Here is a 24,984-nt window from a genome sequence, read left to right as displayed (position 1 = left end):
AGTGTATCCTAGTGTATCCTAGTGTAGTCTAGTGTATCCTGAGTGTATCCTAGTGTAGCCTAGTGTATCCTGAGTGTAGCCTAGTGTATCCTAGTGTATCCTGAGTGTAGCCTAGTGTATCCTGAGTGTATCCTAGTGTATCCTTAGTGTAGCCTAGTGTATCCTGAGTGTATCCTAGTGTATCCTGAGTGTATCCTAGTGTATCCTAGTGTAGTCTAGTGTATCCTGAGTGTATCCTAGTGTATCCTAGTGTAGTCTAGTGTATCCTGAGTGTATCCTAGTGTAGCCTAGTGTATCCTGAGTGTATCCTAGTGTATCCTGAGTGTAGCCTAGTGTATCCTGAGTGTATCCTAGTGTATCCTGAGTGTAGCCTAGTGTATCCTGAGTGTATCCTAGTGTATCCTAGTGTAGTCTAGTGTATCCTGAGTGTATCCTAGTGTAGCCTAGTGTATCCTGAGTGTATCCTAGTGTATCCTGAGTGTAGCCTAGTGTAGTGGGATTCTCAGAGTACCACGGTTGTCTTGTCCTTTGTTCTAATGAATTCTCCTTCACATTGGTTGTCATTGGTTGAATTTTAGCTTAGGTTTCTGCTCATTTCTCATGACGGCTGGTTTATTTCAATAATTCAATTATTAATTAATTAATTAATTGATTATTAATTAATTCTAATATTTATTGTTTTTATTTCCTGTGTTGCTTAAACGTTTGAAGGTTACTTAAAACAAACAGGTCCTCAGGTTTATTGATGGGTGACATTCAATCCTAAGAAGTCTTGTTGAAAACAATCAGTGCTGTGGTCCTCCGACCTGCAGGGGGCGCTGCTGGTTCCGTTGGAATGCTGTGTGTGTGTGTGTGTGTGCGTGTGTGTGTGTGTGTGCGTGTATGTGTCTTCCGGTGTCCTCGCGGTCCGAACGGTTCAAACAGACCCGGGACCCCGAAGCCGCAGCACCAGAACAAGACCCGGACCCGGACCGTTTAGGGTCCGCCATGGGTCAGGATTTCCACGTCGTCAGGTGTTCCATCTGTCAGAGCTTCCAGGTGCAACAGGTAACAAATATATAACGTTACGTATAGAAAATTTAACTTTAAAGACTCGGTTACATGAACATAAAATGTTATCTAGAGGAAATAAACTTGTTTATTGTTAAAATGCTTCCTTACGTTCAGATATATTGACTGTATATTAATACAATCACATTACCTCTTTTACTCAGGTGAGTTCACACCTGTAGTCTTTTATTTTGACGTCACTGAAGCCTTGTTTGTTTGTGCTGCCTGTTTCTGATGACGTCACTGAAGCCTTGTTTGTTTGTGCTGCCTGTTTCTGATGACGTCACTTCATGTTGAAACAACGATGTCAGAGGATGCTTTTTCATATATATATATATATATATATATATATATATATATATATATATATATATATATATATTTGCAAAAGAGAAGCTTCTTCTGAAGGTTCTGGTTCCGACTGGGAATATATACATTTATATGTATATTATATATAAATGTATATATTTGTGACTGATCAATATTATAATACAAAACATCTTTGTTAAAAAGAGGAATAAAGGTAAAAAGTAAATGTTTTCTTTTCGTGGATATTTCTATTTTACTGTGTGTGTGTGTGTGTGTGTGTGTGTGTGTGTGTGTGTGTGTGTGTGTGTGTGTGTGTGTGTGTGTGTGTGTGTGTGTGTGTGTGTGTGTGTGTGTGTGTGTGTGTGTGTGTGTGTGTGTGTGTGTGTGTGTGTGTGTGTGTGTGTGTGTGTGTGTGTGTGTGTGTGTGTGTGTGTGTATATATATATACGTGCGCGCGCCCCCTGTGTTTTGTCTGTCAGGTGAAGAAGGTGAACAAGTGGAGCTGTAAACTGTGTGGAGAGAAGCAGTCGCTGCTGAAGGTCAGAATATAACGAGTCCTCTGAAGCTTCTTCCACATCTAGTAGTTCCAGAGTCACCTGACGAGTCACCTGACGAGTCACCTTCTCGGACTTTGAGGCTCCTCTCACTCCAGGAGGGTTTAGTTCTGTCCCCCCGTCACATCATAGAGGGTTTGAGTCTCTTAGACATTTTAAGCCTTTTATGAATCTTTTCCGTGAGTCGGCATTAGATGCAGACTTTGCCCAAAGGAATTACCCACAATTCATAGCAACGTGACTTAAACATTACCAATGGAAGCATGGAGAAGACAACAAGTTTTCAATATTAAAGATGGGACATGAAAACACATGAAATCAGTGGAATGCAAGCAGAGGCTATATATATTATTTAAATATTTAAATTAAGTGTTTTTATGTTTCTCAGTTTAAATGAAGGTTTTTTTTCAGTGGCTTGGAGGAAAGAATATTAATATTTTTATAAACTTTTTGTAAAAACGCTCTTTGTGTTCCGAGTATATGGAGCAGAACTGCGCTCCGCTTTGATTGGTCAGTCTGTGTTCTAGGGGCGGGGCTTAGTCAACTGCTTCATGACCTCACCTGTCAGTCCGTGTGCTGATTGGTTGACAGGAGTTTGGGCGGGGCTCCGGAGCCGACTGCAGACGTCAAGTTCAGAAACTTAACGCCCTGAGAGGAGCCGTGATGGAGAAGCAGGAGCACAACACCTGGTCGCTATGGTAACCCGCCTGTCACTTTTCACATGTTTGCCCAGGTGAGCTCACCTGGTCCTGCTTTAACGTGAGCTTTACTGGTGTTAACAGGAAGCAGGTGGAGGCAGACAGACAGAATGTACCTGAGCAACAGGACCAGGTGACCCCACACACCCACACACATACACACACATATACCCACGCACACACATATACACACACAGATATACACACACACCCACACACACACACATATACCCACACACACACACATATACCCACACACACACATATACACACACACCCACACACACACATATATACACACACACACCCACACATATACCCACACACACACATATATACACACACATACACACACATATACCCACACACACCCACGCACACACATATACCCCCACACACACATATATACCCACACACACACACATATACACACACACCCACACACACACATATATACCCACACACACACATATACACACACACCCACACACACACACATATACACACACACCCACACATTAAGGGACATACACTCTGTCTCCAGGTGAAGCAGACAGGATCGAGTCGCTGGAGCAAATACTTGAACACACCTGAGGAGGCGGAGCCAGAGAAGGCGGAGGTCGAGGAGAATGTGTTGATGGACCGGCAGCAGCTCCATGGCAACAATATGATTGACAGGTGTGACTTTGGAGAGTGGCTGTTGTTAAAGCTACCTGTCCGTCAGCAGAATGTGTTTTTTAAAACACACCTGTAGTGACGGACAGGTGAGAGACAACGAGCAGGAACGTGAATTCAGACATGAAGATAAAAAGTATAAAAAGTTAAGAGTGAATATTTGTGAAGGTCATGTGACCCGGGTTAGGCTCAGTCCTGAGACTCTAGGCCTACAAATATGATTTCAGATTCTTTCACTTTTAATTTTACAATCTTAATAATCTTTTCTCTCAACAAACGAGGCTCACAAAAGACACATTTTACTTTTTGAAAGAATATCAGATGCACTTTGAATCCAGAAGGAGGCGTGGCTAAAGGAAACGCTACTGAGCATGCTCAGAGGGACCTTTTGAAGTTTTTTATACAAGACAAAGCTGCTTCCTGCAGCTCTCTTCATGTCTCCATGGAAACTAAGAGAGGACGTTTCTGTTGACACATGTAAATATAATATAATTTTTATTAAATTTAACCTGTTTCTATGTTTGAGATGCTGGAAAGATTTAGTTGTGCTGTTGCTTTTAGTTGACTACACTAATAGACTTCAGAACAATTTAAGAGCAACCTGAGAGCAACTTTAGCACCCTAACCCTTGAACCCTGAATCCTGACCCCTAACCCCTAACCCTTGCACCTTAACTCTTGAACCCTGATTCCTAACCCGTAAACCCTAACTCCTGAACCATAACTCCTGACTCCTGACCCTAACTCCTGAACCCTAACCCCTGACTCCTGAACCTTGACCCCTAACCCTTGCACCCTAACTCTTGAACCCTAACTCCTGAACCCTGACTCCTAACCCTTAAACCCTAACTCCTGACCCTTGAACCCTGACTCCTGACTCCTAACCCTTAAACCCTAACTCCTGACCCCTAACTCTTGAACCCTGACTCCTAACCCTTAAACCCTAACTCCTGACCCTTGAACCCTGACTCCTGACCCCTAACTCTTGAACCCTGACCCCTAACTCTTGAACCCTAACTCCTGAACCCTGACTCCTAACCCTTAAACCCTAACTCCTGACCCTTGACCCCTGACTCCTAACCATTAAACCCTAACTCCTGACCTCTAACTCCTAACCCCTAACTCTTGAACCCTGACCCCTAACCCTTGAACCCTAACTCCTGACCCTTAAACCCTAACTCCTGACCCCTAACTCTTGAACCCTGACCCCTAACCCTTGAACCCTAACTCCTGACCCTTAAACCCTAACTTCTGACCCCTAACCCTTGAACCTTAATAACTTCTAACTTCATCACTCGTGAAAATAATCAGGAAACATCCCACAAATTCAAAATGTCATCAAAACAAGTTGCACAGAAAGAGGAATTCAGATATAAAATAATTATTTTGAAGAGTTTTTGTTTCAATGGATCTCAAAAGTTTAATTGTAAATCCAAACAATCTGATTTTAAAAGGTCTGTGATGTTTAACAGGAAGAGGAAGAAAATAAAGGGAGCGACAGACAGCTGGACACCTGAACAGGTAACATGACATCACTGATGGGACACCTGAACAGGTAACATGACATCACTGATGAGACACCTGAACAGGTAACATGACATCACTGATGAGACACCTGAACAGGTAACATGACATCACTGATGAGACACCTGAACAGGTAACATGACATCACTGATGGGACACCTGAACAGGTAACATGACATCACTGATGAGACACCTGAACAGGTAGCATGACATCACTGATGAGACACCTGAACAGGTAACATGACATCACTGATGGGACACCTGAACAGGTAACATGACATCACTGATGAGACACCTGAACAGGTAACATGACATCACTGATGGGACACCTGAACAGGTAACATGACATCACTGATGAGACACCTGAACAGGTAACATGACATCACTGATGGGACACCTGAACAGGTAACATGACATCACTGATGAGACACCTGAACAGGTAACATGACATCACTGATGAGACACCTGAACAGGTAACATGACATCACTGATGGGACACCTGAACAGGTAACATGACATCACTGATGAGACACCTGAACAGGTAACATGACATCACTGATGAGACACCTGAACAGGTAACACACCAGGGGCTCCCAAGGTCAGAGTATGATAAGTAATATTCATAAATGAGTATTATATGTTGAAAACAGTCAGTTGGTCTAACCCTGCTTCTGATTTACTTCCTCTGCAGACAAACTGGTCCAGTCTGAAGATGAAACCGGTTGAGACCAGTCTGGCAAACACCAGTCCTCCCAGTGAGAACCACACCAGTCCCCCCAGTGAGAACCACACCAGTCCTCCCAGTGAGAACCACACCAGTCCTCCCAGTGAGAACCACACCAGTCCCCCCAGTGAGAACCACACCAGTCCTCCCAGTGAGAACCACACCAGTCCTCCCAGTGAGAACCACACCAGTCCTCCCAGAAAGAAGAGCATTAATCCTCCCAGCGTGAGTCCTGGTCCAGTCTCCAAGTGGTCTTGTTTCCTCCGGACTGACTGTCAGGAGCAGGGGGAGGAGCCTTCAGTCAGTGGGAGGAGTCAGTCAGTGGGCGGAGCTGCGTCTTGTAATGACATCATCAGCCGGGCCACTTTACTTCCTGCTTCCTCCATGTTTGACAGTGGTGAAGACTTCAGCCTCAACTTCTGAAGGGTTTTATGACCATTGATCATATTATTATTATTATTATTATTATTATTATATATGATGGAACATATTGATCCATCAACTGTTCAACACGTTGTTCATCGATCGCTGTTATTGTTCAATCACTTGTTTACTGTGAATGTTGATTTTACCAGCAACATGTTGACCAATAAAGATGAAGCAGGAGAAATGGTAATCAATGAGCCAATCAATTTATGACACGTTTTGACAAAGAGTGTGTGTGTGTGTGTGTTGTATTAATTAATAATACCTGTGCATAAATGACCCCTCCCCTCTTCAAATATTTGAATTAAATCCTGGACCGTACACCTGACTCTGTCCAGTCTTACCTTACCTGTAAGTTCCCTCTTCATACAGCATTGTTGTCATATACATATACATGGCTGACAACAATGTGACCTTATGTCTTTTTGTTCAGACTCTAATCTGGGGATCAACATTCATGTCTGCTCTGAAATATTGCTGACAAAGCAGAAAACTATTAGGAAACACACGAGCAGAAAACCAGTCTGCACAGGAAGACGTTATAAAACACAAAACCACAGCAGAAGAACGTCACACGTTTCTCAAGGTGTTGACATCTGAAGAATATGATTATTATAAGTCAGATTTGTAATATTTCATTTGATTTAAATTTGGCCAGTTGCCAACAAAGAATTGACGTTGCAGAATCTGATTATCTGATATCTGTCGCCGACTAAAGGAGATTATTGATCATTTAGTAACATGCGTCTGACTCTAATGTCGCTCTAATTTAATGTGTTGATGCACATTCAATGATGGCCATCCATCAGCAATAGTATATGCAGCTCCAACAGTTTCTCAGTTTCAGGAGCTTTCCACAAACTTCTTTTCATTCTTCATGGTGGTTTATCTGGACCCTGGTCCTGGTTTTATCTGGACCCTGGTCCTGGTTTTATCTGGACCCTGGTCCTGGTTTTATCTGGACCCTGGTCCTGGTTTTATCTGGACCCTGGTCCTGGCTTTATCTGGACCATGGTTCTGCCCGACACCTACTGCTATTGTCATTATTATTATTCTTAGTCATATTATTGTTACCGACCACCATTACCGCTTTTATTATCATTATTTATATATACATATATATACTTATATATGTGTCTGTGTGTGTTTGTATGTGTGTGTGTATATGTATATACATATATATACATATATATATATATACATATATATATATACACTTATATGTGTCTGTGTGTGTGTCGTTATTATTATTATTATTAGTCACATTATTGTTACTGACCACCATTACCGCTTTTATTATCATTATTTATTTATATATATGTATGTATATATATATATGTATATATATATATATATATATATATATATATATATATGTATATGTATATATATATGTATACATGTATATATATTTCCAGACCGAGGGGGCAGCAGTGAGTCATCTCTGCCTCCAGCCTCATCAAAGAAGAAGAAGAATACCGGAAGAGGCTCAGATATCGTTTCCTGAGCGCGCTGTTCGGCGCTTCGTCGTTTCGCAGCTCCGCGTTAGTTTTGTTTTCATAATTCTTTTTTCTGGGAGATAAAACATGTACGAACCGGACGACGGTGAGCTTTTACCTCGCGTTAACGCGCACCATGACGTCACGCATATGCTCAACGCGTCACCGGGCAGCTGAGAACGTGACTCTTTTGTTTCGGCTAACGGGCTAACGGGCTTGTGATGATACATACACATATATACATATATATATGTATTGACCCGTGATCGATATTGTGTGTTTATCAGATAACCAGTACGAGGAGGACGATGATGAAATCACTCCAGATCTGTGGCAGGAAGCGTGCTGGATCGTCATCAGGTAAACTCACCTGAGTTTTAATAGATAGGTGTGCACAGGTGTGAAACACCTGAAGTATGATGGAGCTTTAAGACACTCTGATTTATTTTAATTTTAATTTTATTATCAGCTGTTTTATTTTGAACCAAAAATAAAAATAGATTCAGGTTTCTTCCAGCTCTTATTTTGAAGACTGTCGGTTCCTCTTCCAGCTCTTATTTTGACGAGAAGGGTCTGGTGCGACAGCAGCTGGACTCGTTTGATGAGTTCATCCAGATGTCGGTCCAGAGGATCGTGGAGGATGCGCCCCCCATCGATCTGCAGGCTGAGGCCCAGCATACCTCGGGAGAGGTGGAGGAGCCGGTGAGGAACCACACCTGGGACCGGTTCGGAATCAGGACCCATACCGGGACCTAGTTCTGGAGGGTTTAGACATGTTTAGAGCGACCTCCTTTAGGAGCGGTCCTCGCGGTGTTTTGTAGAAGGGTCCTGGTTTCCAGCCTTTTGTGTTTCACGTCACTGTGACCTCGATCTTCTGTTCCAGCCTCGTTACCTTCTGAAGTTTGAGCAGATCTACCTGTCGAAGCCCACCCACTGGGAGAGGGACGGAGCTCCGTCTCCCATGATGCCCAATGAAGCCCGACTGAGAAACCTCACGTAAGTATCACCTGTTCTCACTTGTTCTCACCTGGTCTTATCCGGTCTCACCTGGTCTCACCCGGTCCCCTCAGGTACTCGGCTCCCCTTTACGTTGACATCACGAAGACCATCATAAAGGAGGGTGAGGACCAGCTGCAGACCCAGCACCAGAAGACCTTCATCGGTAAAATTCCCATCATGCTTCGCTCCACCTACTGTCTGCTGAGTGGCCTGACGGACAGAGACCTGTGTGAGCTCAACGAGTGTCCGCTCGACCCCGGAGGTTACTTCATCATCAACGGCTCGGAGAAGGTACGCTGAAACATCACCCTCACAGAGGGCTTTACAATCTGTACACATCCCTGACCTTTGACCTCACATCGGATCAGGAAAAACTTTCACAGTGAAAAAAGGGAAGAAACCTTCTGTAGACAACAGAGGAGGAGCCCTCTCCCCGGATGAACTCTCTCTAGTGGGGTGATGTGGTGCTATGAGCTCTCTAGTGGGGTGATGTGGTGCTATGAGCTCTCTAGTGGGGTGCTATGAGCTCTCTAGTGGGGTGCTATGAGCTCTCTAGTGGGGTGATGTGGTGCTGTGAGCTCTCTAGTGGGGTGATGTGGTGCTGTGAGCTCTCTAGTGGTACTATGAGCTCCAGTGGGGTGATATGAGCTCTCTAGTGGGGTGATGTGGTGCTATGAGCTCTCTAGTGGGGTGCTGTGAGCTCTCTAGTGGGGTGCTATGAGCTCTCTAGTGGGGTGATGTGGTGCTATGAGCTCTCTAGTGGGGTGATGTGGTGCTGTGAGCTCTCTAGTGGGGTGATGTGGTGCTGTGAGCTCTCTAGTGGTACTATGAGCTCCAGTGGGGTGATGTGGTGATGTGAGCTCTCTAGTGGGGTGATGTGGTGCTGTGAGCTCTCTAGTGGGGTGATGTGAGCTCTCTAGTGGGGTGATGTGGTGCTGTGAGCTCTCTAGTGGGGTGATGTGAGCTCTCTAGTGGGGTGATGTGGTGCTATGAGCTCTCTAGTGGGGTGATGTGGTGCTGTGAGCTCTCTAGTGGGGTGATGTGGTGATGTGAGCTCTCTAGTGGGGTGATGTGAGCTCTCTAGTGGGGTGATGTGGTGCTATGAGCTCTCGTGGGGTGATGTGGTGCTGTGAGCTCTCTAGTGGTACTATGAGCTCTAGTGGGGTGATATGAGCTCTCTAGTGGGGTGATGTGGTGCTGTGAGCTCTCTAGTGGGGTGCTGTGAGCTCTCTAGTGGGGTGATGTGGTGCTATGAGCTCTCTAGTGGGGTGATGTGGTGCTGTGAGCTCTCTAGTGGGGTGATGTGAGCTCTCTAGTGGGGTGATGTGATACTATGAGCTCTCTAGTGGGGTGATGTGATACTATGAGCTCTCTAGTGGGGTGATGTGGTGCTATGAGCTCTCTAGTGGGGTGATGTGGTGCTATGAGCTCTCTAGTGGGGTGATGTGAGCTCTCTAGTGGGGTGATGTGAGCTCTCTAGTGGGGTGATGTGGTGCTATGAGCTCTCTAGTGGGGTGATGTGGTGCTATGAGCTCTCTAGTGGGGTGATGTGAGCTCTCTAGTGGGGTGATGTGAGCTCTCTAGTGGGGTGATGTGAGCTCTCTAGTGGGGTGATGTGATACTATGAGCTCTCTAGTGGGGTGATGTGGTGCTGTGAGCTCTCTAGTGGGGTGATGTGGTGCTGTGAGCTCTCTAGTGGGGTGATGTGATACTATGAGCTCTCTAGTGGGGTGATGTGAGCTCTCTAGTGGGGTGATGTGGTGCTGTGAGCTCTCTAGTGGGGTGATGTGGTGCTGTGAGCTCTCTAGTGGGATGATGTGGTGCTGTGAGCTCTCTAGTGGGGTGCTATGAGCTCTCTAGTGGGGTGATGTGAGCTCTCTAGTGGGGTGATGTGAGCTCTCTAGTGGGGTGCTATGAGCTCTCTAGTGGGGTGATGTGAGCTCTCTAGTGGGGTGATGTGAGCTCTCTAGTGGGGTGATGTGAGCTCTCTAGTGGGGTGCTATGAGCTCTCTAGTGGGGTGCTGTGAGCTCTCTAGTGGGGTGATGTGAGCTCTCTAGTGGGGTGATGTGAGCTCTCTAGTGGGGTGCTATGAGCTCTCTAGTGGGGTGATGTGAGCTCTCTAGTGGGGTGATGTGAGCTCTCTAGTGGGGTGATGTGGTGCTATGAGCTCTCTAGTGGGGTGATGTGATACTATGAGCTCTCTAGTGGGGTGCTATGAGCTCTCTAGTGGGGTGCTATGAGCTCTCTAGTGGGGTGATGTGAGCTCTCTAGTGGGGTGCTGTGAGCTCTCTAGTGGGGTTCTATGAGCTCTCTAGTGGGGTGATGTGAGCTCTCTAGTGGGGTGATGTGAGCTCTCTAGTGGGGTGATGTGGTGCTGTGTTTCTGCCTCTCTTTGAGACGGGAGGTGATTGTTTAAATGTCACGTAGGTGAAATCGAGCGTCCTCGGAGGTCTTGGTCCGGCCTGTGAACTGGTTCCCCTGCTGGTGTGTTCAGGTGCTGATTGCTCAGGAAAAGATGGCCACCAACACGGTGTACGTGTTCGCCAAGAAGGACTCGAAGTATGCCTACACCGGCGAGTGTCGGTCCTGTTTGGAGAACTCGTCCCGTCCCACCAGCACCATCTGGGTCAGCATGATGGCCAGAGGAGGACAGGTGAGTCCTGGATGCCTTTTTTTTTTTTTAAATGAACTCCGCGGCCGTCATCTTTCTAGAAGAAGACGATGTGTGTCGATTGATCGTTTACCGATTCGCGCCCGCAGGGAGTGAAGAAGAGCGCCATCGGCCAGAGGATCGTGTCCACGCTGCCGTACATCCGACAGGAAGTGCCCATCATCATCGTGTTCCGAGCGCTGGGCTTCGTGTCGGACAGAGACATTCTGGAGCACATCATCTACGACTTTGACGACCCGGAGATGATGGAGATGGTCAGTCTGATTATCGGTTATTGATCAGGTCGTGGTCGCGATATCCCGTATCTTTTTTTTAATCTGAAATCGTCTTTACAACAAGCTCTTCAATATAATTTATGAATACCATTGAAGATATTTGTAACTAGAACAGGTAAACGTGTGTGTGTGTGTGTGTGTGTGCGTGCGTGCGTCTCCCCCGGGCTGTGATGTCATCGTGATGTCACTGTGCTTCAGGTGAAGCCGTCTCTGGACGAAGCGTTTGTGATCCAGGAGCAGAACGTGGCGCTGAACTTCATCGGTTCCAGAGGCGCCAAACCCGGAGTGACGAAAGAACGCAGAATCAAATACGCCAAAGAAGTTCTGCAGAAAGAGATGCTGCCGCACGTCGGGGTCAGCGACTTCTGTGAGACCAAGAAGGCCTACTTCTTAGGGTGAGAGTGATCTGGATTCAGACGGGCGGGTGTAGAATGTGTGTATTTGTGTGTAGAATATGTGTATTCATACGGATGTGTGTGTATTTGTACAGATGTGTGTGTGTGTGTGTGTAGAATATGTGTATTCGTACGGGTGTGTGTGTATTCGTACATATGTGTGTGTAGAGTGTGTGTATTCATACGGGTGTGTGTAGAATGTGTGTATTCGTACAGATGTGTGTGTATTCGTACGGGTGTGTGTAGAATGTGTGTATTCGTACAGGTGTGTAGAATGTGTGTATTCGTACAGGTGTGTGTGTGTAGAATGTGTGTATTCATACAGATATGTGTGTATTCGTACAGATGTGTGTGTATTCATACAGGTGTGTAGAATGTGTGTATTCGTACAGATGTGTGTGTAGAATGGGTGTATTCGTACAGGTGTGTGTATTCGTACAGGTGTGTGTGTGTGTAGACTGGGTGTGTATTCATACAGGTGTGTGTAGACTGGGTGTGTATTCGTACAGGTGTGTGTAGAATGTGTGTATTCGTACAGGTGTGTGTAGAATGTGTGTATTCGTACAGGTGTGTGTAGACTGGGTGTGTATTCATACAGGTGTGTCCCTCTCCAGGTACATGGTCCACAGGTTGCTGCTGGCCGCTCTTGGCAGAAGAGAGCTGGACGACAGAGATCACTATGGCAACAAGAGACTGGACCTGGCTGGGCCGCTATTGGCCTTCCTGTTTAGGGGGTGGGGCTTCTGTCAGCACGTTTTTGATCAGCTTTAACAATCACACACACTTGTTTTAAATGTGATGTTTAACTCTCTGTATCCATTAAACCTCCGCGTTTAAGGATGTTTAAGAACCTGTTGAAGGAGATCAGGATTTACGCTCAGAAGTTCATCGACAGAGGAAAAGACTTCAACCTGGAGCTGGCCATTAAAACCAGGATCATCTCCGACGGCCTGAAGTACTCGCTGGCCACCGGGAACTGGGGGGATGTGAAGAAGGCTCACCAGGCCCGCGCCGGGGTCTCGCAGGTGCGAACAGGTTCTGGCCTCACAGGCGACCCTCAATGATCCGTCGAGATGTTTTAGATGAATCCTGTTCTGTGTTCCTCTGCGTCCAGGTGTTGAACCGCCTGACCTTCGCCTCCACTCTTTCCCACCTCCGTCGGGTCAACTCCCCGATCGGCAGAGACGGGAAACTGGCAAAACCCCGACAGCTTCACAACACGCTGTGGGGGATGGTGTGTCCGGCCGAGACGCCCGAGGTGCGACAGCCCGAAACCCATACGGAGAAGGATCCTAGAGGAACCTTCTGGAACACCAAGACGCTGGTTTCACTCTGTTAACGGTGCTCTTCTTTGTCAGGGTCACGCGGTGGGTCTGGTGAAGAACTTGGCCCTGATGGCCTACATCTCCGTGGGCTCTCAGCCGTCTCCCATCCTGGAGTTTCTGGAGGAGTGGAGTATGGAGAACCTGGAGGAGATCTCACCTGCTGCCATCGCAGAGTGAGTCAACGACTCACCTTGAATACAGGGTTAACTAGATCATGAGCTGTGACATCATGAATACAGGGTTAACTAGATCATGAGCTGTGACATCATGAATACAGGGTTAACTAGATCATGAGCTGTGACATCATGAATACAGAGTTAACTAGATCATGAGCTGTGACATCATGAATACAGGGTTAACTAGATCATGAGCTGTGACATCATGAATACAGAGTTAACTAGATCATGAGCTGTGACATCATGAATACAGAGTTAACTAGATCATGAGCTGTGACATCATGAATACAGGGTTAACTAGATCATGAGCTGTGACATCATGAATACAGGGTTAACTAGATCATGAGCTGTGACATCATGAATACAGAGTTAACTAGATCATGAGCTGTGACATCATGAATACAGGGTTAACTAGATCATGAGCTGTGACATCATGAATACAGGGTTAACTAGATCATGAGCTGTGACATGAATACAGGGTTAACTAGATCATGAGCTGTGACATCATGAATACAGAGTTAACTAGATCATGAGCTGTGACATCATGAATACAGAGTTAACTAGATCATGAGCTGTGACATCATGAATACAGGGTTAACTAGATCATGAGCTGTGACATGAATACAGGGTTAACTAGATCATGAGCTGTGACATCATGAATACAGGGTTAACTAGATCATGAGCGGTGACATCATGAATACAGGGTTAACTAGATCATGAGCTGTGACATCATGAATACAGGGTTAACTAGATCATGAGCTGTGACATCATGAATACAGGGTTAACTAGATCATGAGCTGTGACATCATGAATACAGAGTTAACTAGATCATGAGCTGTGACATCATGAATACAGGGTTAACTAGATCATGAGCTGTGACATCATGAATACAGAGTTAACTAGATCATGAGCTGTGACATCATGAATACAGAGTTAACTAGATCATGAGCTGTGACATCATGAATACAGGGTTAACTAGATCATGAGCTGTGACATCATGAATACAGGGTTAACTAGATCATGAGCTGTGACATCATGAATACAGGGTTAACTAGATCATGAGCTGTGACATCATGAATACAGAGTTAACTAGATCATGAGCTGTGACATCATGAATACAGAGTTAACTAGATCATGAGCTGTGACATCATGAATACAGGGTTAACTAGATCATGAGCTGTGACATGAATACAGGGTTAACTAGATCATGAGCTGTGACATCATGAATACAGAGTTAACTAGATCATGAGCTGTGACATCATGAATACAGGGTTAACTAGATCATAAGCTGTGACATCATGAATACAGGGTTAACTAGATCATAAGCTGTGACATCATGAATACAGGGTTAACTAGATCATGAGCTGTGACATCATGAATACAGGGTTAACTAGATCATGAGCTGTGACATCATGAATACAGAGTTAACTAGATCATGAGCTGTGACATCATGAATACAGGGTTAACTAGATCATGAGCTGTGACATCATGAATACAGGGTTAACTAGATCATGAGCTGTGACATCATGAATACAGGGTTAACTAGATCATGAGCTGTGACATCATGAATACAGAGTTAACTAGATCATGAGCTGTGACATCATGAATACAGGGTTAACTAGATCATGAGCTGTGACATGAATACAGAGTTAACTAGATCATGAGCTGTGACATCATGAATACAGGGTTAACTAGATCATGAGCTGTGACATCATGAATACAGAGTTAACTAGATCATGAGCTGTGACATCATGAATACAGAGTTAACTAGATCATGAGCTGTGACATCATGAATACAGGGTTAACTAGATCATGAGCTGTGACATGAATACAGAGTTAACTAGATCATGAGCTGTGACATCATGAATACAGAGTTAACTAGATCATGAGCTGTGACATCATGAATACAGAGTTAACTAGATCATGAGCTGTGACATCATGAATACAGGGTTAACTAGATCATGAGCTGTGACATCATGAATACAGAGTTAACTAGATCATGAGCTGTGACATCATGAATAGCGTTAGCTGTAATTCTGACTTCAATCTCCCGTTTCAGCGCCACAAAGATCTTCGTGAACGGCTGCTGGGTCGGAATCCACAAAGATCCCGAGCAGCTGATGAACACCCTGAGGAAACTCCGCAGACAGATGGACATCATTGTGTCCGAGGTAACCAGAGACGGACGAGACGCCGCTCGATCCATCGGAGGATCGGCGGTTCGATTCCCCCTTCGGCTCCGCTAGTCACAACGTCGGATGTGTCCTTGAGCGAGACGCTGAACCCCAAAATGTTGCTCCTGTAGCGGTTCTATGGTTTATGAAATGTGTGTGTGAATGTTAGTTACCTGATGGACAGGTGGAACCTTAGCTCCTCCCATCAGTGTGTGAATGTTAGTTACCTGATGGACAGGTGGAACCTTAGCTCCTCCCATCAGTGTGTGAATGTTAGTTACCTGATAGACAGGTGGAACCTTGGCTCCTCCCATCAGTGTATGAGTGTTAGTTACCTGATGGACAGGTGGAACCTTGGCTCCTCCCATTAGTGTGTGAATGTTAGTTACCTGATAGACAGGTGGAACCTTGGCTCCTCCCATCAGTGTATGAGTGTTAGTTACCTGATGGACAGGTGGAACCTTAGCTCCTCCCATCAGTGTATGAATGTCTGTGAATGTTAGTTACCTGATGGACAGGTGGAACCTTGGCTCCTCCCATTAGTGTGTGAATGTTAGTTACCTGATGGACAGGTGGAACCTTAGCTCCTCCCATTAGTGTGTGAATGTTAGTTACCTGATGGACAGGTGGAACCTTGGCTCCTCCCATCAGTGTGTGAATGTTAGTTACCTGATGGACAGGTGGAACCTTAGCTCCTCCCATCAGTGTGTGAATGTTAGTTACCTGATGGACAGGTGGAACCTTGGCTCCTCCCATCAGTGTGTGAATATTAGTTACCTGATGGACAGGTGGAACCTTAGCTCCTCCCATCAGTGGGTGAATGTTAGTTACCTGATGGACAGGTGGAACCTTAGCTCCTCCCATTAGTGTGTGAATGTTAGTTACCTGATGGACAGGTGGAACCTTGGCTCCTCCCATCAGTGTGTGAATGTTAGTTACCTGATGGACAGGTGGAACCTTAGCTCCTCCCATCAGTGTGTGAATGTTAGTTACCTGATGGACAGGTGGAACCTTGGCTCCTCCCATTAGTGTGTGAATGTTAGTTACCTGATGGACAGGTGGAACCTTAGCTCCTCCCATCAGTGGGTGAATGTTAGTTACCTGATGGACAGGTGGAACCTTGGCTCCTCCCATCAGTGTGTGAATGTTAGTTACCTGATGGACAGGTGGAACCTTAGCTCCTCCCATCAGTGGGTGAATGTTAGTTACCTGATGGACAGGTGGAACCTTGGCTCCTCCCATCAGTGTGTGAATGTTAGTTACCTGATGGACAGGTGGAACCTTAGCTCCTCCCATCAGTGGGTGAATGTTAGTTACCTGATTGACAGGTGGAACCTTGGCTCCTCCCATCAGTGTGTGAATGTTAGTTACCTGATGGACAGGTGGAACCTTGGCTCCTCCCATCAGTGTGTCAATGGGTGTTTCCAGACATGTCCGCAGAGATCTGCAACATGGAATTTAATGACGACGAACACATGTCGAATGTCACCGGTCCTGTCAATCATCTCGGCTCTTGCGGGTTGTGAACCTTTTCAGGTATCGATGATCAGAGACATCCGAGAACGCGAGATCAGGATCTACACGGACGCCGGACGAATCTGCCGACCCCTACTGATCGTGGAGAAGCAGAAGCTGCTGCTGAAGAGGCGACACATCGACCAGCTGAAGGAGAGAGAGTACAACAACTACAGGTGAGCCTCCAGGTTACCCAGCAGCCCGTCGAGGGGTTCCTGCTCACGTCTTCTGTCCGTAGTCTGTGAAATGAAAGCGGTCCTCGAGAGGTTAAAGGTCGATCTTGTAAAGGCGGTCTGTTGTTGTTTTTTAGATTGTTTACGAAAAACATTCACAAGTTGTTCCTGTTGAATCCAGCTGGCAGGATTTGGTGGCGAGCGGCGTGGTGGAGTACATCGACACTCTGGAGGAGGAGACGGTGATGCTCGCCATGACCCCCGACGACCTCCAGGAGAAGGGCGTGGCCTACTGCTCCACGTACACGCACTGCGAGATCCACCCGTCCATGATACTCGGCGTCTGCGCGTCCATCATCCCCTTCCCCGATCACAACCAGGTGGGGAACGCAACTGGGAAGAAGAAGACGACGACGACGGGAACGCTCTCTTTTCTGACGCGTTTCGTTTCTCGCCGTTCAGTCTCCCAGGAACACGTACCAGTCTGCGATGGGGAAGCAGGCCATGGGGGTCTACATCACCAACTTCCACGTGCGCATGGACACTCTGGCTCACGTGTTGTACTACCCTCAGAAACCACTGGTCACCACCCGATCCATGGAGTACCTGCGCTTTAGGGAGCTGCCTGCAGGTAACACACCTGTACAGTCAGACTGCACTATAACAAAGAGCTCTTCACAGGTAACACACCTGTACAGTCAGACTGACCACTATAACAAAGAGCTCCTCACAGGTAACACACCTGTACAGTCAGACTGCACTATAACAAAGAGCTCCTCACAGGTAACACACCTGTACAGTCAGACTGACCACTATAACAAAGAGCTCCTCACAGGTAACACACCTGTACAGTCAGACTGACCACTATAACAAAGAGCTCTTCACAGGTAACACACCTGTACAGTCAGACTGACCGAAAACACGTCCATGCACTCATTTGATGAGTTTTGAATAAGTTTAACCTCAGCTCCTTATTTTTCTTCTTACATAAACGTAGGTGCGTCTCAATACTCGATACAGGTGAGTTTTAGAGCTCCTTCTCTAACCACAGCTTCCTTCTTGTGCTTCAGGTATCAACTCCATCGTGGCGATTGCCTCGTACACGGGATACAACCAGGAGGACTCTGTGATCATGAACAGGTCGGCCGTGGATCGAGGCTTCTTCAGGTGCGTTGCTAACGTCCGCAGCAGAGTGTAACCAGACTTGTTGCTTACAGGTGTGTTTGTTTCAGTCCTTTTTAAAAGCTGCTCTTCATTCCGCAGGTCGGTTTTCTATCGATCCTACAAAGAGCAGGAGTCTAAAAAAGGTTTCGATCAGGAGGAGATCTTTGAGAAGCCAACACGTGAAACGTGTCAGGGTGAGAGCTTCTGCCTTCGTAACAGCATCCGGTCTTAGGTATTGGATGTCAGTGGTGGGCGGGGCTAATTGAGAACAAATACAAAATGTGGCCCCTCCCAGGTATGAGACACGCCATCTACGACAAGCTCGACGACGACGGGCTCATCGCGCCCGGCGTCCGCGTCTCCGGTGAGGACGTGATCATCGGGAAGACCGTGACGCTGCCGGAGAACGACGACGAGCTGGACAGCGTCAACCGCCGCTACACCAAGAGGGACTGCAGCACCTTCCTGAGAACCAGCGAGACCGGCATCGTGGACCAGGTCATGGTGACCCTGAACCAGGAGGGCTACAAGTTCTGCAAGATCAGGGTGAGAGTACAACGCATCAGACACCTGACGGAACACCTGGGACGGCACCTGACTCGCCTTGTACAGGTGTTAGAGAAACACCTGACGCACCGTGTTCACCTGACCTCTTGTTTCAGGTTCGCTCGGTGCGGATTCCTCAGATTGGAGACAAGTTCGCCAGCCGTCACGGACAGAAAGGAACCTGTGGAATCCAGTACAGACAAGAGGTAAACAGGAAATAAACAGACAGGAAGCTAACTGAAGGGAGGTAAACAGGAAATAAACAGACAGGAAGCTAACTGAAGGGAGGTAAACGGGAAATAAACAGACAGGAAGCTAACTGAAGGGAGGTAAACGGGAAATAAACAGACAGGAAGCTAACTGAAGGGAGGTAAACAGGAAATAAACAGACAGGAAGCTAACTGAAGGGAGGTAAACGGGAAATAAACAGACAGGAAGCTAACGGATCGGAGGTAAACGGGAAATAAACAGACAGGAAGCTAACTGAAGGGAGGTAAACAGGAAATAAACAGACAGGAAGCTAACTGAAGGGAGGTAAACAGGAAATAAACAGACAGGAAGCTAACTGAAGGGAGGTAAACAGGAAATAAACAGACAGGAAGCTAACTGAAGGGAGGTAAACAGGAAATAAACAGACAGGAAGCTAACTGAAGGGAGGTAAACGGGAAATAAACAGACAGGAAGCTAACTGAAGGGAGGTAAACGGGAAATAAACAGACAGGAAGCTAACTGAAGGGAGGTAAACGGGAAATAAACAGGAAATAAACAGACAGGAAGCTAACTGAAGGGAGGTAAACAGGAAATAAACAGACAGGAAGCTAACTGAAGGGAGGTAAACGGGAAATAAACAGACAGGAAGCTAACTGAAGGGAGGTAAACGGGAAATAAACAGTCAGGAAGCTAACTGAAGGGAGGTAAACAGGAAATAAACAGACAGGAAGCTAACTGAAGGGAGGTAAACAGGAAATAAACAGTCAGGAAGCTAACTGAAGGGAGGTAAACGGGAAATAAACAGACAGGAAGCTAACTGAAGGGAGGTAAACGGGGAAATAAACAGACAGGAAGCTAACTGAAGGGAGGTAAACGGGAAATAAACAGACAGGAAGCTAACTGAAGGGAGGTAAACGGGAAATAAACAGACAGGAAGCTAACTGAAGGGAGGTAAACAGGAAATAAACAGACAGGAAGCTAACTGAAGGGAGGTAAACGGGAAATAAACAGACAGGAAGCTAACTGAAGGGAGGTAAACAGGAAATAAACAGACAGGAAGCTAACTGAAGGGAGGTAAACGGGAAATAAACAGACAGGAAGCTAACTGAAGGGAGGTAAACAGGAAATAAACAGACAGGAAGCTAACTGAAGGGAGGTAAACGGGAAATAAACAGACAGGAAGCTAACTGAAGGGAGGTAAACAGGAAATAAACAGACAGGAAGCTAACTGAAGGGAGGTAAACAGGAAATAAACAGACAGGAAGCTAACTGAAGGGAGGTAAACAGGAAATAAACAGACAGGAAGCTAACTGAAGGGAGGTAAACAGGAAATAAACAGACAGGAAGCTAACTGAAGGGAGGTAAACAGGAAATAAACAGACAGGAAGCTAACTGAAGGGAGGTAAACAGGAAATAAACAGACAGGAAGCTAACTGAAGGGAGGTAAACGGGAAATAAACAGACAGGAAACTAACTGAAGGGAGGTAAACAGGAAATAAACAGACAGGAAGCTAACTGAAGGGAGGTAAACAGGAAATAAACAGACAGGAAGCTAACTGAAGGGAGGTAAACAGGAAATAAACAGACAGGAAGCTAACTGAAGGGAGGTAAACAGGAAATAAACAGATAGGAAGCTAACTGAAGGGAGGTAAACGGGAAATAAACAGACAGAAAGCTAACGGAAGGGAGGTAAACAGGAAATAAACAGACAGGAAGCTAACTGAAGGGAGGTAAACGGGAAATAAACAGGAAATAAACAGACAGGAAGCTAACTGAAGGGAGGTAAACAGGAAATAAACAGACAGGAAGCTAACTGAAGGGAGGTAAACAGGAAATAAACAGACAGGAAGCTAACGGAAGGGAGGTAAACAGGAAATAAACAGACAGGAAGCTAACTGAAGGGAGGTAAACAGGAAATAAACAGACAGGAAGCTAACTGAAGGGAGGTAAACGGGAAATAAACAGGAAATAAACAGACGGGAAGCTAACTGAAGGGAGGTAAACAGGAAATAAACAGACAGGAAGCTAACTGAAGGGAGGTAAACAGGAAATAAACAGACAGGAAGCTAACGGAAGGGAGGTAAACAGGAAATAAACAGACAGGAAGCTAACTGAAGGGAGGTAAACAGGAAATAAACAGACAGGAAGCTAACTGAAGGGAGGTAAACGGGAAATAAACAGGAAATAAACAGACAGGAAGCTAACTGAAGGGAGGTAAACAGGAAATAAACAGACAGGAAGCTAACTGAAGGGAGGTAAACAGGAAATAAACAGACAGGAAGCTAACTGAAGGGAGGTAAACAGGAAATAAACAGACAGGAAGCTAACTGAAGGGAAGTAAACGGGAAATAAACAGACAGGAAGCTAACTGAAGGGAGGTAAACAGGAAATAAACAGACAGGAAGCTAACTGAAGGGAGGTAAACGGGAAATAAACAGACAGGAAGCTAACTGAAGGGAGGTAAACGGGAAATAAACAGACAGGAAGCTAACTGAAGGGAGGTAAACAGGAAATAAACAGACAGGAAGCTAACTGAAGGGAGGTAAACGGGAAATAAACAGACAGGAAGCTAACTGAAGGGAGGTAAACAGGAAATAAACAGATAGGAAGCTAACTGAAGGGAGGTAAACGGGAAATAAACAGACAGGAAGCTAACTGAAGGGAGGTTAACGGGAAATAAACAGACAGGAAGCTAACTGAATGTGATTTGTGTAGTCGGGTCCTCTGACCCTGGATCAGTTCATGAGCAGCAGAGTGATGATGTGCAGACTTTAGTTCCAGGAAACAATCTGGAATAAATTCTTAATGATCTGATTCTCCACCTTTTTGTTTTGTGATTCTCCGATGTGTTCAAGGACATGCCGTTCACCTGCGAAGGAATCACACCGGACATCATCATCAACCCTCACGCCATCCCGTCCCGAATGACAGTCGGCCATCTGATCGAGTGTCTGCAGGGCAAGGTAGTAATTAATAAATATATATATATATATGGGTAATATTTAATAACTCCACCGCAATAGCCACGAATACGATGCTAATTATCACTATCAGTAAAAAATAATAAATAGGACTTCATTTCGGTTAAACGCAATAAAAACCTATTGGAAGCTTTAATGTTTGCCGATGACTTACAGGTTTACATTTCTAAAAGAAATGCATTAATATGTAACTTTGTATAAAATGTTTTCAGGTCTCTGCGAACAAAGGCGAGATCGGCGACGCGACGCCGTTTAACGACGCCGTCAATGTGCAGAAAGTGTCCAACCTGCTGTCCGAGTATGGATACCACCTGAGAGGAAATGAGGTGCCACTTCCTGTTTGACTCAGTGAAGCTGTAACCGCTCACGTTCCCACTTTCCTTGAGGATTATTGATCGTCGATCTTGTGACCCAGGTTCTGTACAACGGGTTCACGGGGAGGAAGCTGACGTCTCAGATCTTCATCGGTCCAACTTACTACCAGCGTCTGAAGCACATGGTTGACGATAAGATCCACTCGAGGGCCCGCGGCCCCGTCCAGATCCTCAACAGGCAGCCCATGGAGGGGCGTTCCAGGTGAGTGAGATGATGGAGCTCTGGGTGGAGATGCAGCTGGACTGTTGGATCGCTCACCCGTCGTCTTTGTCTCTTTTTCAGGGATGGCGGTTTGCGGTTTGGGGAGATGGAGCGCGACTGTCAGATCGCTCACGGAGCGGCTCAGTTCCTCAAGGAGCGTCTGTTTGAGGCGTCCGATCCGTATCAGGTTCACGTGTGCAATCTGTGCGGGCTGATGGCCATCGCCAACACGCGGACGCACACGTACGAGTGTCGAGGCTGCCGCAACAAGACACAGGTGCACCTGATCAATAACGATCAATCCCTGAGAGCTCTGCCTCGGAACTGTCGATTTGATTTTAAAACCCAATTTCACAAACTTGCCTCTTGAGCTTCACAATATAAACATCATCCAACATTCGGTCCTTTGAGCCCGAACTCGGGGCAAAAACATCTCCATGTCATTAAATCTGTTTTTAAAACTGAATTATTATTATTATTAACATGATCTCTGTCTTGTTTTGATCAGATCTCTCTGGTTCGGATGCCGTACGCCTGTAAGCTTCTCTTCCAGGAGTTGATGTCGATGAGCATCGCTCCTCGTATGATGACGTCATAGAACCGATGACACGCCTCCCCGCATACTTTAAAATGTGACCATGAGCTGCAGGAAGTTAACCTTTCAAAGTTTCATGTTTTTACAGTTTCATGTTGTCTTACTTTTTGTTTTTTGTAAAAGTAGAATAAATCTGAGTTTCTTATGAGTCTGGTTCCCGAGTCCTCATTAGTTTACAAATAGCATGCAACACATACTCAGGTAAATTAACCTTTTTGAACAGGAACCACCAGATGTCACGTGACCAGAATAATCAACATAACAGTTACAGCACGTTCAATGCATATGGCATAATGAGAGTAGTAACATGAACTACCAAACATAACAGCAACAGCGGATCTAGTTGAATGAAGATGAAATCAATAATGGTGATGGAATTAATTTTCCTCACATTTCTACACACAATAATACCCCAAAATGGTAACGTGAAAAAGGGGGTTTTGAAATTTGTAGCCCCACCCCCATCCCTAAAGGCATGGGGGTGGGGCATTATTGGCCGCGCTTAGTCTTAGAGATGAGTTTCCTCTGTAGGACTCAGTCTTAGAGATAGGGTAAGGAGATGAGGTTCCTCCTTAGGACTGAGCCTTAGAGATAGGGTAAGGAGATGAGGTTCCTCCTTAGGGCTCAGTCTTAGAGATAGGGTAAGGAGATGAGTTTCCTCTGTAGGGCTCAGTCTTAGAGATAGGGTAAGGAGATGAGTTTCCTCCTTAGGACTCAGCCTTAGAGATAGGGTAAGGAGATGAGGTTCCTCCTTAGGGCTCAGTCTTAGAGATAGGGTAAGGAGATGAGGTTCCTCCTTAGGGCTCAGTCTTAGAGATAGGGTAAGGAGATGAGGTTCCTCCTTAGGGCTCAGTCTTAGAGATAGGGTAAGGAGATGAGTTTCCTCTGTAGGACTCAGCCTTAGAGATAGGGTAAGGAGATGAGGTTCCTCCTTAGGGCTCAGTCTTAGAGATAGGGTAAGGAGATGAGGTTCCTCTTTAGGGCTCAGCCTTAGAGATAGGGTAAGGAGATGAGTTTCCTCTGTAGGACTCAGCCTTAGAGATAGGGTAAGGAGATGAGGTTCCTCCTTAGGGCTCAGTCTTAGAGATAGGGTAAGGAGATGAGGTTCCTCTTTAGGGCTCAGCCTTAGAGATAGGGTAAGGAGATGAGTTTCCTCCTTAGGGCTCAGCCTTAGAGATAGGGTAAGGAGATGAGTTTCCTCCTTAGGACTCAGCCTTAGAGATAGGGTAAGGAGATGAGGTTCCTCCTTAGGGCTCAGTCTTAGAGATAGGGTAAGGAGATGAGGTTCCTCCTTAGGGCTCAGTCTTAGAGATAGGGTAAGGAGATGAGGTTTCTCTGTAGGACTCAGTCTTAGAGATAGGGTAAGGAGATGAGTTTCCTCTGTAGGACTCAGCCTTAGAGATAGGGTAAGGAGATGAGGTTCCTCCTTAGGGCTCAGTCTTAGAGATAGGGTAAGGAGATGAGGTTCCTCCTTAGGGCTCAGTCTTAGAGATAGGGTAAGGAGATGAGGTTTCTCTGTAGGACTCAGTCTTAGAGATAGGGTAAGGAGATGAGTTTCCTCTGTAGGACTCAGTCTTAGAGATAGGGTAAGGAGATGAGTATCCTCTGTAGGACTCAGTCTTAGAGATAGGGTAAGGAGATGAGGTTCCTCCTTAGGACTCAGTCTTAGAGATAGGGTAAGGAGATGAGGTTCCTCTGTAGGACTCAGTCTTAGAGATAGGGTAAGGAGATGAGGTTCCTCCTTAGGACT

General features: G+C 45.8%; 2 protein-coding genes across 2 annotated transcripts; both read left to right on the top strand.

Moving 5' to 3' along the window:
* The first annotated feature begins 867 nt into the window (after nt 1–867).
* On the top strand, nt 868–6,149 carry mrnip (MRN complex interacting protein). The gene is made up of 7 exons (XM_034543675.1): nt 868–1,047; nt 1,839–1,898; nt 2,505–2,611; nt 2,696–2,744; nt 3,156–3,289; nt 4,758–4,806; nt 5,501–6,149. The coding sequence occupies exons 1-7, from the start codon at nt 883–885 to the stop codon at nt 5,954–5,956; spliced, it is 1,020 nt and encodes a 339-aa protein (XP_034399566.1). The 5' UTR covers nt 868–882; the 3' UTR covers nt 5,957–6,149.
* Nucleotides 6,150–7,420: 1,271 nt separating this feature from the next.
* On the top strand, nt 7,421–23,382 carry polr2b (polymerase (RNA) II (DNA directed) polypeptide B). The gene is made up of 25 exons (XM_034543651.1): nt 7,421–7,564; nt 7,746–7,818; nt 8,010–8,160; nt 8,342–8,454; nt 8,529–8,748; nt 10,953–11,111; nt 11,219–11,383; nt 11,603–11,799; nt 12,414–12,533; nt 12,638–12,824; nt 12,914–13,057; nt 13,158–13,297; nt 15,360–15,471; nt 17,011–17,165; nt 17,344–17,542; nt 17,625–17,793; nt 18,233–18,329; nt 18,426–18,520; nt 18,622–18,872; nt 18,989–19,078; nt 21,938–22,045; nt 22,276–22,389; nt 22,479–22,639; nt 22,721–22,916; nt 23,148–23,382. The coding sequence occupies exons 1-25, from the start codon at nt 7,546–7,548 to the stop codon at nt 23,235–23,237; spliced, it is 3,525 nt and encodes a 1,174-aa protein (XP_034399542.1). The 5' UTR covers nt 7,421–7,545; the 3' UTR covers nt 23,238–23,382.
* The last annotated feature ends 1,602 nt before the right edge of the window (nt 23,383–24,984 follow it).

Source organism: Cyclopterus lumpus, chromosome 10, assembly GCF_009769545.1.
Source record: "Cyclopterus lumpus isolate fCycLum1 chromosome 10, fCycLum1.pri, whole genome shotgun sequence".
NCBI classification, from domain to species: domain Eukaryota; kingdom Metazoa; phylum Chordata; class Actinopteri; order Perciformes; family Cyclopteridae; genus Cyclopterus; species Cyclopterus lumpus.
Note: the sequence above shows the minus strand (reverse complement) of the source record. Positions and strands in the feature narration are given on the sequence as shown.

What these genes read in the sequence shown, in the direction of transcription:
- mrnip (XM_034543675.1), top strand. Translation starts at nt 883, where the DNA reads ATGTGTCTTCCGGTGTCCTCGCGGTCCGAACGGTTCAAACAGACCCGG. An exon ending in AGAAGCAGTCGCTGCTGAAG is followed by an intron (nt 1,899 to 2,504) that starts GTCAGAATATAA and finishes ATTGGTTGACAG; the next exon opens with GAGTTTGGGCGGGGCTCCGG. An exon ending in GGCAACAATATGATTGACAG is followed by an intron (nt 3,290 to 4,757) that starts GTGTGACTTTGG and finishes GATGTTTAACAG; the next exon opens with GAAGAGGAAGAAAATAAAGG.
- polr2b (XM_034543651.1), top strand. An exon ending in AACACGTGAAACGTGTCAGG is followed by an intron (nt 18,521 to 18,621) that starts GTGAGAGCTTCT and finishes GGCCCCTCCCAG; the next exon opens with GTATGAGACACGCCATCTAC. An exon ending in ACCACCTGAGAGGAAATGAG is followed by an intron (nt 22,390 to 22,478) that starts GTGCCACTTCCT and finishes CTTGTGACCCAG; the next exon opens with GTTCTGTACAACGGGTTCAC.